At 33.6% G+C, this 14,789-nt stretch overlaps 1 protein-coding gene across 1 annotated transcript in view; it reads right to left on the reverse strand.

Moving 5' to 3' along the window:
* LOC127539980 (transmembrane protease serine 11C-like) overlaps nucleotides 1-14,789 on the reverse strand; it is a 77,816-nt gene that overhangs the window by 20,295 nt on the left and 42,732 nt on the right. Inside the window, exons 6-7 of the mRNA XM_051964455.1 lie at nucleotides 12,495-12,533; nucleotides 3,068-3,239 (exon numbers count right to left, since the gene is read on the reverse strand). Of these exons, the coding sequence (XP_051820415.1) occupies nucleotides 3,068-3,239; nucleotides 12,495-12,533 (211 nt within the window). The remainder of the gene's footprint in view (nucleotides 1-3,067; nucleotides 3,240-12,494; nucleotides 12,534-14,789) is intronic.

The following is a 14,789-nucleotide window of genomic DNA, read 5'->3' on the forward strand; positions in this document are numbered from 1 at the left end:
AATAACAACAACAAAACTAAAAATATTTTGTACAAACTAAACCAGTGTAGCTAAGTTAAGAAGGGAAACAAATAACTGGGAAAAGTCTTGTTTTTCTCAGATAAGAGTGCCATTTCCAAGGTTTATGAGCAATTGATTCAAATTTATAAAACTAGTCATTCTCCAAACTGATAAATGGTCAAAGGATATGAAGAGGCAGTATTCTAAAGAAGTAATCCAAACTATCAATAGCTACACAATAAATTACACAAATCAAAAATAATTAGAAAAATACAAATTAAATAAATTCTGAGGTACCATCTCATACTCTTCGGATTGGCAAGTTTACAAAAAACGAAAATGACAAATGTTGGAAACTGACAAATTATATGGGGAAAATAGGCATGTTAATGTATTTGATTGATAGATTGGTGAATTGGTCCAGTAATTCTGGAAAGCAATTTGGAACTATGCCCAGCACAGCCATACTTCTGTCTCTGAACTTCACTGTCATTTTGCCAAGAGGGCATATTTTCCCCTTCTTCTGTTAGCTCTCTTTCATGTGTCTTCCATCATCAGAATGTAAGCTTCTTGATGGATATAACTTTTTAAAAATTTATTTGTTTCCCCAGTATAGTGTCTGGTACAAGGTAAGTATTTAATATATGATTATTGACTTGAATCTGATTTGGTAATGTCACTCCTGGTTCTATACTCTGAAAAGATCAAAAAAAGAAGGCAAGCAGCCCTTTTGCATTGGCAAAGAACTGAAAACTAAGGGGATGCTCAATAATTGGAGATTAAGTAAATTGTCTGAATAAATGAAATACTATTATGCTATAAAAATGATGAAAGGAAAGATTCAGTGAAACCTGAGAATTCTTGTATAGACTGATTTAGAATGAAGTGAGCAAAACCAGGAGAACAATTTACAAAAACATTGTCAAGACAAAGAATTTCAAAAGCTTAAAAACTCTGTTCAATAAAATAACCAACCATGATTCCAGAGGAACAATGATATAACACACTATATAATTCTTGACAGATGATGGACTTAATTGAAAATTAATAGTTTTGGATGCAGCCAGAATTGAAATTGGTTTTCTTGACTATACATATTTCTTACAAGGTTTTTGTTTTTATTTGTATTTTTTTTCAATGAGGGAAAGTGAGGTGTGAAGGAGATAATGCTCTATATTGATCAATGTTAAGTGAAAAACTGATAAATTTATAATTTGCCTTAAAAATAATCTACAGTTAAAATTCTTAAATTTCTCTAGTGATCACAGGGAATAGAAAAGAACAATTATGCATAAAATTTAGTAAGAAAGGGCTAAATGTGTGATATAATTGAGAGAACACTAGATTTGACCTCATATCTTAGTTCTCTTACTAGAAAAGTGACTTTGGCAAGTCACTTAATCTCTTTGATTCCTCATCTAAAAAAATTATGTGGTTGGACTAAAGATCTGTTCTACTCTACCATTTTATAATTCTATTTTCTAAGGAGATTTTTTATTTAACTTATGAATGAAAGCTCAAAGCTATAAAAATCATCATAGAACAATTAAATGCAAAACTTAAAAAAATAAAAATTGTTGTAAAAGTTTAAAAAGCAACACTACAGCATAACTTCTTACCCTATTTAAAAAATAGTTACTCAACTCTTGAGCAAATAAGCTCAGTATACAGAATTTAGTGTGGAGTTGTGGAAAGAAATACTCAGTTTCAAGTTGGAGTTAGGAGAAGGAATACCTGTCCTTGACATCTGAAAACCTGGATTTGAATCCAGGTTTGGCCACTTATTACTTGAGTGATCTTACTTAAATCATTACTTCTCTAAGCCCTAGTTTTCTCAAGTGTAAAATGAAGGACCTAGGGTAGATGACTTTTGAGCTTTCTTTCAGCTCTAAATTCTTTTTTTTAAGACCACATAAGCTACAAAAAGGCAAAAGTATTCTAAGGTGTGTGTGTGTATGTATGTCTCTATGTGTGTGTATATATGTATATAAACACACATACATATTTATGTATATATAATACAGCTTGGTCTTTTTCATATCTCCTTCAGAAGTGAGTCAGGCTTTTCCCCATTTTCCTTTAGAAGTATGTGCTGATCTTCCGATGCTACTTTAGATAAGTTGCTAGACCTGCTTCACCTGTTCCTCTCTAGTTCCACATCATTAATCGCCTATTGTCCAACTGAATGTCTTGTAGTCATCTCAGATTCAACATATCCAAGAGAGAACATTATTATCTTCCCAAATCACTCCCTCTTCCTAATTTTCTTTTTTCTGTGGAGGGCACTACCATCTTTTCAGTCTCCAAGGTTAATCATCTTAACTTACCTTTGGCTCTTCCTTTCTGCTCATTTGTATCTATCTAACCAGTTGCTAAATCTTCTTAATTCTCACTCCTCACTACTTTTCAAATCCATTTCTTTTTCTCTACTCATAATCACTACCCTAGGTCAGGCCCTTATTCCTCTTTTTTGGATTGTTGTAATAACCTCCTGATTTTTTTACCTTATGAGTTTTTCCCTTCCAAATGATCCTCTTTACAGACATCTTTTTATGTCAATCCCCTGACCAACAAGTTCTAGTATCTCTTAATTATATCAATAATAATATAAAAATTCCTCTGTTGGCATCTACCTTTCAGAGCTTCCAAACTTCTTTTCCTTCAGTTACTCTGTTTCAGCTAAACTGTCTACTTGCTATTCTCCATTCTTGCCATCCCATTTTCTGTCTCTGTGTCTGAATACAGGCTATTTATTCTCTGCCTAGAAAGGAATCCCTGCTCATGTCTGCCCTAAGAATCCCTAGCTTTCTTCAAAGTTCTGCTTCAGTGCTGCTTCTAACATGGACCCTATTCTGATCTCCTCCCCATCCCCAGGAGTTAATACTCTCCCTTCTGGAAATCACAGCTCTTAGTACTTAATAGTTACTGAGTAAGTGCTTGTGAGATGAATGAATAGACCCATGGAGACTAGACCTATCTGTAGTATAATACTATACTTGAACTTATGTACCATCATGGCTTGTGTACCTTGAATGGTTTTAGAGTCTTTATAGCAGCTCATACTTACTTTACAAAGCAGTGTGCAGCAGTGAGAAGCCAGTTGTTACTAATTAGAGTGGCCCCACATCTGTGAATATTATTCTGTTGCAGGCTGGCTTGCCAGGGCCATTCCCCTTCCACACTATCCAAGCCTCCAGCTACTTTGTTGCCGGAAGACTTCATTTTTCGTCTTCCACAACCTGTTCAAATGAGGTTAATAATCTTGTTTACATTTGAAGACAGAAGCAAATTTCTCCCAATAGATATAATGTATTGGTATACGCTTGTGTTATTATATTAAACCATTTACAATGAAATCTGTTCCTTAAATGGCTGATGAAACATCAAAATCTTACAGAGGTGGGATTTTCCAATAATTCAAGTTCATTAATTTTTATTTAAAAAAAAACAATATTTGTTTCTATTTTGGGAATGTAGCTTCACAGAAAATCAGGGTTAAGGGGTGGATAAGATATGGGATGATATAATCAGAAGTAATTTCACATAAATGAAGTTTTACTTCTATGGATTCCTTTTACTTATATGAGTCATAAAACATCTGACTCTTTTTGACTGGTCAGCAATAGGTCTAAGTCAAGCCCCAACTTGGTCATTGAGTCCTGATTGACTCAGAGTGAATGTAAATAGCAATCATTTCTCTTTTGGTCAGGAATACTCCCCAGATTTATTATTATTATTTTTTGGATTAGATGAAAGAAGCCATTTTTTGCCTCAGTTCCTACCTAGCCTTAATCACTGAAAAGGTTCTGTCTTAGTTAACCTGAAACCATAGCTTAAAAAGGCTCAGGTCTCCTGCTGCATCCAGGGTCCACTCCAGTTGTCCTGATTGGATCCAGCTGGTTTTAGTGGAGAATGTGAGGCTGGTGCCCTTGCCCAGCCCTCCCTCACTTAAATCCACTTTCCTCGTGTGTTATGGCATCCCTCCCCTGATGTCCTTGAACTCTTTGAAAATGAAGTGCGAACAACATAAGAAAAAACGATTAAGAGGGCAGCAATGTTTAGTTGCTTAGATACTCACTTTACAATACAGAATTTAAGAAAATTTAAATCAGCTTTAAAAGATATAACTATGAAAATGCTTTCAGAAACCCCATTTTCAAAATTGAATTTATATTTGCATCAAGGTTGGGCTTGATTGGCTTAATTCAGTCCCAAGAAGTATGATTTCAAGTTTGACAGCATTAAGCTCCTTCTGCAGTAATGGGAAAGACAAAATAGTTCTCCTTTTCTTTTAATCTATTTAATTACCTCCTCTATATAACCTAATCTTTTTTGGATACTATTAAGCTATCATTTATTGGTGATAGTCATCAGTAACATGAGGTAACCAGGTAGCCAAGGAATGACTAGATAGAGTAGTGGAGTAGTGCAATGCTAGATTTAGATACAAGAAGATCTGAATTTGAATTCTGAATCAGATAATTATTAGTTGTGTGAACCTGGGCAAGTCATTTATCTTCCTTTAGTCTCAGTTTCTTTATCTGTAAAGTGGGGATAATGAGAAAACAGCCTCAAAGGGTGGTCATGATGATAAAATAAAATTTATTTAATGATATTTAATTTATCATATAAATTTAATTTATTTAAGATATTTAATGTGCTCTATAAATACTAGCTATTATTAATAATTGAATTTATAGTACAATGTAAAAGCCATCTCTAGTTAAAAGAGTCTGGGATTACTGGTTTCAATCTATGTAAGGAAGGTAAATCAGATCTAAAATAAAAATGTAGGAAATGGCATTTATGTCTCTAGGGATGTGTTTTTGGGCTAACCTTGAGGTGATGGCTTCTTTTGGGGGCAATATTTTCTGAATACTTTTATAATGCATCCACAGGTATGCTTCTTTAGGTTGGACTGGGCAAGAGTAATATGCTACAGAATATAACATATTTCTTCAAGGTTTTCATCCAGAACTCTTGTTTTACTTTACTATAATTAGATTTCTATCTTTCTCCTTTTGATTACATTATAGTATAACCTACATCTGAGGTTTGGAAGATGTCTTGTATGTTGGAATTCTATAAGTGAAGCCTAGTTTAGTTGCTCATTTTGAGGGACAAGATTTTCTCCTTTGACTCAATGATTAGAATTCCTTTCTCCCCCTCTTCCACTCCTTTATCACTGATGCTTACAAAACCTAATACCAAGCTCCATGGTTTAATGATGGTTCCTCCCTATCTCCTCCCTTCTTTGTTTGGACAATCCCTACAGGAAGTTGGCTTTTGCTCAACTTTTTGTAGGGAGACCATAAAAATAAAGCTACTTCTCTGCTAAGAGGAACAACCTTAGGCAACCCCACTTCCTGGTTTCTCCCTTGCTCAAGAGTTCTGTGGTGATTAATTTCCTTGGATCAGCCTTGAACTGCATTCTTTCTTTACTCATCTCTGTTCTGTCTATTAATTTTTTTGTTATTGTCAATGCATTTCTTCTGAATCTTCTTTTATTACATTTATTTCTTAAGGTGAATTGCTATCAGGAACTGAGTAGAGATGGCACCTGTAATTGCCTTTAGCATATTTTCTAAGTCTCCCCTGATTTAGATGCTTTAGAGGCATGTTTACTTGTCACGACATTATTTTTTGAAAGGACATATATGAGGGGAAGATGGTGGATTACAGGCAACTTTCTCAATATTCTCCAAGCAACTTTAAAATAATGCTTCAAATAAAATTTTTGAATGGCAGAGCCAGCAAAAGGTCAGCATGAGGAATTTTGCTAGCTTTAAGGAGACTTAGGAGGTTGGCAGGAAAAGTTTGAGACACTGGGGTGGAAACCTATCTGAATCTCGCACATGTGAATGTGCAGGTAGAAATAGAAAGGAAGTCAGACAACTGATCAGAATGAGATTATAAGGAACCCTTTGTTGGCACTGGATGGCAACTCTATTGCCCATATGCAGTTGGGCGCATATATATATATATATATATATATATATATATATATATATACATATATATATATATATATATATATATATATATATATATATATTTTTTTTTTTTAGGAGAAGAGTGTTAAAGGCTAATCACAAGAGAACAGAGGTTTGTTCACAGTTCTAAGGCACAGAGAGTGCTAGAGCTGCTAGCTGTAAGGAATCCTTTCTGATTAAAGACCAGAATGAAGGCCAAGAGGGCAGTGACTATATCTCTGCCAGAATCACACCACCTTAGGAGCACCAAAAACTTGCAGACCCCCAGAACTAGCTCTGAAAACAGTAGCACAAAAAAAAAAAAAAAACCCCAACAAAAAAAAAGAACTTGAGCTTGGGATATTGCCTTCCCAATTCCAGGTGAACAGAGCCCAAATTTAACACAAAGTTCAAAATCAAAACATAGGTTGAAAAAGTGAGTAATCCATAACAACAAAACATAATATGACTATAATTTGACAGTGGCAGAGAAGACAAAGACATATACTCACAAGATAACTATGTGAAAACAACTATAAGCAAAGCCTGAAAGAGAAATTCTAATTGGACACAAGCCCAACAAGAATTCCTAGAAGAATTAAAGAATGATATGAGTGCTAGAAGAAATATTAGGGAAAAATGAGACAGATGCAAGAAAGTTATGAAAAAGAGAATTAATAGTTTGATAAAAGAGGCACAAAAATCCTGAAGAAAATAATACCTTAAAAACATTGACTTAATGGTAAAAGAGGCACAAAAATTCATTGAAAAAAAAAATTCCTTAAGAAACAAAATTGGCCAAATGGAAAAAGAGGTACAAAATCTCATATTGAAATAATTATTTAAAAGATAGACGTAGACATATTGGGAGGAAATGACTTCATAAGACATCAATAAAGGATTAAAAAAAAACCAAAAGAATGAAAAATATAGAAGAGAATGTGACATCCCATCAGAAAATCAGATTATCTGAAAAATAGATTAAGGATAGATAGTTTAAGAATTATTGGACTACCTGAGAGCCATGAAAGCATATATCTTAATTATCTCAAGAAATTATCAAGGAAAAGTGATGTGACATACTCTCTTTCTCTGTCAGGAATAAACCCAAATGGCTATTATTAAATATAACAAATTCCCAGCTTATCCTGTTTGAGGATGGGAAGTTAGAGTCCATTATTAATTCATCCATCCTATCTTCAATCTAGTTAGCATCTTTAAAGACAATCACAACAACCTTTGAGACAGCCTTGATGGTAACTTAGCTTTCCCAGAGTGTCTTATTACCATAAGTTAAGACAATCATAATGTAAACTCTATCAACCGCATTGCATACAAAAAAGTTAGCTTTCTTAGACTATCTTGATTGACATATTTTTAGACAAGTCTGGGACCTGGGTTGCCAGGTGCATTCCATCTAGCTCTTTGACCCTCTTGAGTTCAAGCCTTTATGCCTGGGAAACCCCCAAGGATATATTTCCCCTATAAAAGATCTGGTTATGATGAAAATCTTTGCTAAGTTCTTTTCAGGATTATCCCCACTATGAGGTTACTTTCTCTCCCTTCTCAGTGCCTTCTTTCTCTCTAATGGAGTCTTTCTCCTCACTATAAGCTAACTCTGTTTAATCCATGTCTCCCAAATCTAGTTCATATTTGCCATTCCTGGTGTCTCTTATATCCCTTCATTTTATCTGTAACCTATTCCCCTAAATAAATTTACCTTTTGCCAAAGAGATTGGCTATTGTGAATTTGTCACTTATTTAATTTGAACTAGGAATTGCTACCCTGACCCCATTAAAAGTACCTTGATTTATTGAGGTCAGAAGATAAAAATCAAAAGAATATACCATTTCCATCTTGAAAGAGCTCTCCAAATGAAAACTCCCAAGAATATTATAATCAAATTTCAGAGTTTCCATGACAAAGAGAAAAATACTTCAAGCAGTCTTAAAGAAGCAATTCAAATATTGTGGAGCCACCATTAGGATCACACAGGATTCAGTTACTTCCACATTAAAGGCATGGAGTACTTGAAATATGATATTCCAGAAGGCAAATGAGCTATGATTACAATAAAGAATCACCTTCAACAAAAATGAATATAATTCTTCAGGAAAAAATGGATATTTAATGATATAGAGGCTTTCAGCATTCCTGATGAAAAGATAAAACTGAATAGAAAAATTTGACATTCAAATAGCAAATTTAAGAGAAGAATTAAAAGATAAACTGCAAAAGGTAAAATAAAAGAGTAATCTTAAAAATCTCAATAAAGTTAAACTATTTACATTCAATTATGGGGAAATGATAGTTTCCAAATATTATCATTATTAGGACAGTTAAAGAAGTTTATATATATAGAGAGAGCTTGGGGATAAGTTGATTATGTTAAAATGATCTCCTCTCCACTCCCCAAAAGAAAAATGAAATGGTATTAAAGGAGGATTGACTGGGAGATGGGGGAAGGAAGAGGTAGAATGGAGATTTTTTTTTTGTATAAAAAAGAGGCAAACAAGAAATAGTGTCTACATTGGAGATGGAAAAATATGGTGGTGGTGGTAAATTCCTCTCAATAGAATTGGTTCAAAGAGGGAAGATCATGTCTAAATGCTTAATTGTTTATTGAAATACTATTTATTTAATAAGGGAATAGGAGGGGAATGGGATAAGAGAGAAGGAGAGGATAATAAAAGGAAAGGATAGATTAAAGGAAGCAATGGTCAGAAGCAAAACAGATTTTTGAGGGACAGGATAAAAAGAAAGAGAGAAGGATAAACAGAGGTAAATGGGATGATTGGAAATACACAATTATTATCATAATTGTGAATGTAAATGGAATGAACTGACCCACAAAACAGAAGCAGATAGAAGAATAGATTAAAAAACAGAATCCAACAATATGTTGTTGTAAGAGATACACTTGGAAGAGAAAGACATATACATGGAGTTAAAATAATTGGAGCAGCATCTATATACTTCAGCTGAACTAAAAAAAAATCATAGGAGTGGTAATCATGATCTCAGACAAAACAAAAGTGAAAATAGACTTAATTAAAAAAGATAACCAGGGAAACAGCATTTTGCTAAAAGGTACTATAGACAATGAAGTAATAGCAAAAAAATTTACAGCAAGATTCTCTGATAAAAACCTCATTCTCAAATATGTACTGAATGTAGAACTGAGTTTAAAAAATAAGAGCCATTTGCCAATTCATAAATGGTCTTAGGACATAGTCTTCAGAAAAAAAATCAAAGCTATTTATAGTCTTATAAAATCATCAATAACTCTGAGGTGCCATTTTATATCTATCAAAAATGACAAATGTTGGGGAACATTAGGGAAAAATAAATACACTAATGAGTTGGTGGTGGTGTAAACTGGTCCAACCATTGTAGAAACCAGAACTAGGGCCAGAGACTATGAAACTATGAATATCCTTTCTCAGTGATACTACCAGTGTGTCTGTATCTGAAAGATATCGAAGAAATTAAAAAGGGACCTATATGTACAAAATATTTATAGCAATTATTTTTGTGATAGCAAAGGATTGGTCATCGAGGGGATGCTCATCAATTGGGAAATGGCTGAACTCAAGATGTCATGTAAAATTGTGATAGAATACTATTGTGTTGTGAGAAATGATTAGGTAGGTAGTTTCAGAAAAACATGCTAAAACCTATATGAACTGATTTAGCAAAGTGAAGTGAGAAAAACTAGGATATTACTGGGCACAATAATAACAATGTTGTAATGATGATCAGCAGTGAAAGACTTGATTACTCTGATAAATAAAACGATCCAATTCCAAAGCATTCATGATGAAAAAATGCTATATTATATACCTTTAGAGAGAGAAAACTGATGAACTCAGTGTAAATTAAAGTATATTTTTCTCACTTGATCATTTTTTCTTACTTTTAAAAATATGGCTAATATGGAAATGTGTTTTGCATGATTTCACATGTATAATTGCCTTCTCATTGGGCGGAGAAAGATATGGGAGGGAGGAAGAGAATTTGAAGTTCAAAATGTTAGATTATAACAATAAATTTTAAAAAACAAGTGAAGATGTAGTTCAGGAGGTGAAATAAATCCTAAGTGCATTATATAATTACTGTATATTTTTGCAGGAATAATAAAAATTACAGGTACTTCAATTTTTAAAAAGGTCACATATATATGTATATACACATACATGTAATATCCATATACATGTATAGTATATATGTATATATGTGCATGTGTGTATATATGTCTATAAATTTATCTATGATGGATCACTTTCCTACCAGGATATAGTGTACAAAATATGTTTTTGAGGAAGTTTTGAGCTGCTCTCTTTTTTTTCTTGATCTCTCTGTATAGATGTTGAGATAGATATGACAGATATATTTTCCTTTTCTCATTTAGTCTTTTTTTGATTTTCTGATTAATTTAGTCATATCCTATTCATAATTTACTTTATTTTAAAATTAAAGCATTATATACTTGATAGAGATCTGAACATGTAACCAGGAAGACCTGTGTCAAATCTGTCCACAGACACCTATTGATTGCTCTGGTAAACATTTTATTTCTCTATGCTTTAGTTCTTTATCTATTAAATGAGGGGCTTCAACTTAATGATCATTAAGGTTCATTCTAAGCAAGAATCTATGGTTCTTTGGAGTTTGTCCTATCATGCCTAAATTTACTTCTTTATGGTTTCTACACTTTGCTTCTGCTTCTGTTCTTGTGGATCAATCAGAACAAAACTGATTTTCCAGATAGCTCTTTGAGTCCTTATACCCAGATATTGTATCCTGATTCTCTTACTGACTTCACTTTACTCTTCTGTAAGCTAAATATCCCCTGTTCCTTCTGCTGATCCATTTCTGATTTTAACTCAAGGCATTAATATTCTTATTGTCCTCATCTGGCTGATTTTAACTTAAGGCACATTACTATTCTTATTGCCCTCAACTGGAATCTCTCAAGTTTATAGATATTAATAGCCTGCTTAAATGATAAGGCTCAGAACTGAGTATAATTATTTAGATACTGTCTGAGTATCTGAGTACTGCCAGAGCACAATATTTTTCTTGTTACCCTCTAAGGTCAGAATTGCTTTTTTTTTGGTTGCTATATAACAATTTCGACTCATACTGAATATGCAGTTGCCTAAAACCTTCGGATCTTTTTCAGAAAAAAAGAACCCTATTGTTTTTAATCATGCCTTTCCCATCTTATATTTGTGAAGTTAATTTTTTGGACTCAGGTGTGAAACTTTACATTTATTCCTATTAAATTAAATTTACTACATACAACTCTGATTTCTGACCTGCCAAGGTATTTTTGCTTCCTGACTATGTTAACCAGTGTATTAACTACCTACCTCACCTTTGTCATCTGCAAATCTGATGAGCATGTCATTTATGCCATTATCCAAATCAGTGATAAAATATTAAAAGCCCAGGACCAAACATAGATTTCTAGGGTACTCCATTGGAGACTTGCTACAAAGTTGGTCCTAGATAACCCTGATTCTTCTGATCTTCCTTAGTAATTCTGTCAAAAAAACAGAAATAAGGTTGTTCTGCTATGAATTGTTCTTGCAAAAGCGATGCTAACTCAAATTACTGCTTCTTTTTCTAAATGTTTGTTAACTATCTTTTTAGTGTCTCGGAATCTTGTTAGGCATTGAAACCAAGCTCCCCAATCTGCAGTTAACTCCATTCTCTTCCCTTTTTAATAAATTATGTTTTTAGTCTTGGAATACTTCTGCCTTTCAGATTTGCCTGACAGGGATTCAGTAACCCATACTATGCACTAGTTCTTCCAAAGACTAAAGAAATACAAAGCTAGTATCTTCTCTGGCTCTGAATTGGATGTTTTAGTGGTGGTAGCTGCATTTATTTTAAAGTCTAAGCTTTTGGGTCTATGTCTCCTGGCTTTGAGGGTTGACTATCCTCAACAAGTAGCATTGTCTAGTCAGTTTTCTAAGGATTGAAGATTTTTTTCCTCTTGGTGGCTTACTCCTCCCAAAGTGGGAACTCTGTGGAAAAGATTTCCCAAGAAAAGATCACTGGTGGAAGAATAAGGATGATATTTTAGCTACTTTCCTAAATGCCTGCCTGTGTGTGTGTTTGTGTGTGTGTATGTGTGTGTGTGTGTGTGTGTGTGTGTGTGTGTTTATGTTTGTTTCTCCACTTTTTAAATATTTAGGACTCGAATATTATCAGGAGAAGTAGTAGTGATGTATTGATACCTTCCTATAATCTTACCCTCCAAATTATTGCACCTAGTTTTGCCTTCTTAAATGCCAATTTCTCATCTTAAAATTATCCAAATGCAAAAATACTCTGCCTTTAGATAGTTTTACACTAAAGATAGGATAAAATTCCACTTCCTGTACTGACTTAAAAACAAATCTATCAATATAACACCTGTGGGATATAGCACTTAAGTCTCAGATTATAGATCCTTTGGTCTCCAGGAAATTAAGTTTTATATTACATTATCCATTTATTATCAAACTTACACATATTGAGAAGATTTTCTGCTGGCTCCATATCAAGATCTAAAAAAAAAAAAAAAAGAAAAAATATTAGTAAAGTATGACAAAATTTAGTTGCATGGGTTTCTCTCATATATAGGAAATACTATGTCAAAATATTCATTATCCTATCTAATCTCCCCAAATTCCCAAATTTCTTCTTTTATCCCTGAAAGACTGCCATTCCAAGACATTCTTTTTGTGCTACTGGTGGGATGCTCACTTGCTGCAAATTGTTGCTTGCTACTACGATTATTGAAGTCTGAGCTAAGATATCTCTTCCAGACCCTGTTTGCTCAGTGTTACTAACCTTGATGGGAAAAAAGATTTTAAAATCATCATTTAAAAGTTTTCAGGTCATTTACAAACATTAATTTTTTTCTCTAAATATAAGATCCTAGCCAAAGTGACTAAAGAGATAATGTTACTCCTTTGGAATCTAGTCCTCCACATAATTACTCCTGCTTTTTTTCCCAGTATTTATTATTTAATACTTTCCTTCACATGCTCTTTATTTCATATTCAGGTATAGCATCCTTCTTGTTATTCCCCATATGCAACATTAAATATCATTTTTGTAACTCTTTAAAAATAAGATATCCCTTGAGTTTTCTTCCAGACTTAGTAATACCTCTTATTGTATGGCTGCTGTGATGTGAATGGATATGAAATAGAACAGATTAGTCAACATTTTAATGTAATTTGCTTTCATCACGATTGATGGTGGCAAAATCAAAGGGAAGAGAACTTGGGAGTCAGGGAAACTTGATTTCAAATACCACCTCAAATGCTTACTGCTTATGTGACCTTGGACATGTCATTTAAAATCTCAGTACTACCTCAGTTTCATTATCTGAAAAAAGAGGGGTTAATAATTTTGAAAGTTCCTTCCATTTCTAAATCTAGGATTCTATTGTCCTGGGATATTCTAGCTCTATTATTTCAATCTCTGCTATGTTTTATGAGGAAAGTGGAACTAGTACTTAAGAAAAGTTGGGAAAAACATCTTTAACATAGAAAAGAAATCTGTTCTTGAAGAAATACAAATTTAATTGTAATTAACACTGGATTTACAAGAGATACAAATTTAATTATAATTAACAGTGGAATTAATTTTAAGCTATCTCAAAAAATCCTAAAATTCCAAAAGAATAGAAAAGGGCACAGGCGTAATTACAAATAAATGGTGGCTAAGAAGACATCATTATTTATTTGCCCTTTGTGTTCTATAAAATATTGAGATGGTTTAGGCATGTATTGATGCCATCTCTAAAGCAGAGAACAGCAGGCAGGCTTTGCAAACAGTTCTCTACTGTAGATCACATTTTCACAATCTCACAATTATCTGAAAAGTGTTGTAAATTCAATATCTTGATGTGTTTATACTTTGTATTTTTTTTAAAAGGCTCTTCTCAAAAAAGATGTCTCCTATGCATTAGTCAAAATCGCTCACATAGGAATCCTTTACAGATTAAATTGCAGAGATATTTTCATATGTATATATGTATGTATATAGATCTGTATCTAAAAAAACCTATAATTAGCTTCCTTCCTTCCTTCCTTCCTTCTTCCTTCCTTTCTTTCTTTCTTCTTTCTTTCTTTCTTCCCTTCTTTCCTTCCTTTCTTCTTTCTTTCTTCCTTCCTTCTTCCTTCCTTTCTTCTTTCTTTCTTTCCATCTTTCCTTCCTTCCTTTCTTTCTTTCCATCTTTCCTTCTTCCTTCCTTCCTTCCTTCCTTCCTTCCTTCCTTCCTTCCTTCCTTCCTTCCTTCCTTCCTTCCTTCCTTCCTTCCTTCCTTCTTCTTTCTTTCTTTCCATCTTTCCTTCCTTCCTTTCTTTCTTTCCATCTTTCCTTCTTCCTTCCTTCCTTCCTTCCTTCCTTCCTTCCTTCCTTCCTTCCTTCCTTCCTTCCTTCCTCCTTCCTTCCTTCCTTCCTTCCTTCCTTTCTTCTTTCTTTCTTCTTCCTTCCTTCCTTCCTTCCTTCCTTCCTTCCTTCCTTCCTTCCTTCCTTCCTTCCTTCCTTCCTTCCTTCCTTCCTTCCTTTTGGAAAACCAAGAGATTAAAAAGCAACTTGGTCAGGGAAGTAGAAACAAAATACAATATGTAACAGGAGAAATGTGAGTGATAATGAAAGACATCATAGCTTTGAACCACAATATCATCTATTTAGAAATGGATGAAAACTTAAGGATCATCATAGTTCAATCCCCTCCATGAATGGATGAAGAAACTGACATCTGCAAAAGGGAAGTTATTTGTCTGTGTTTTAATGATGAGATTATT

The sequence above is a fragment of the Antechinus flavipes genome, chromosome 6 (assembly GCF_016432865.1).
Source record: "Antechinus flavipes isolate AdamAnt ecotype Samford, QLD, Australia chromosome 6, AdamAnt_v2, whole genome shotgun sequence".
Lineage (NCBI taxonomy): Eukaryota > Metazoa > Chordata > Mammalia > Dasyuromorphia > Dasyuridae > Antechinus > Antechinus flavipes.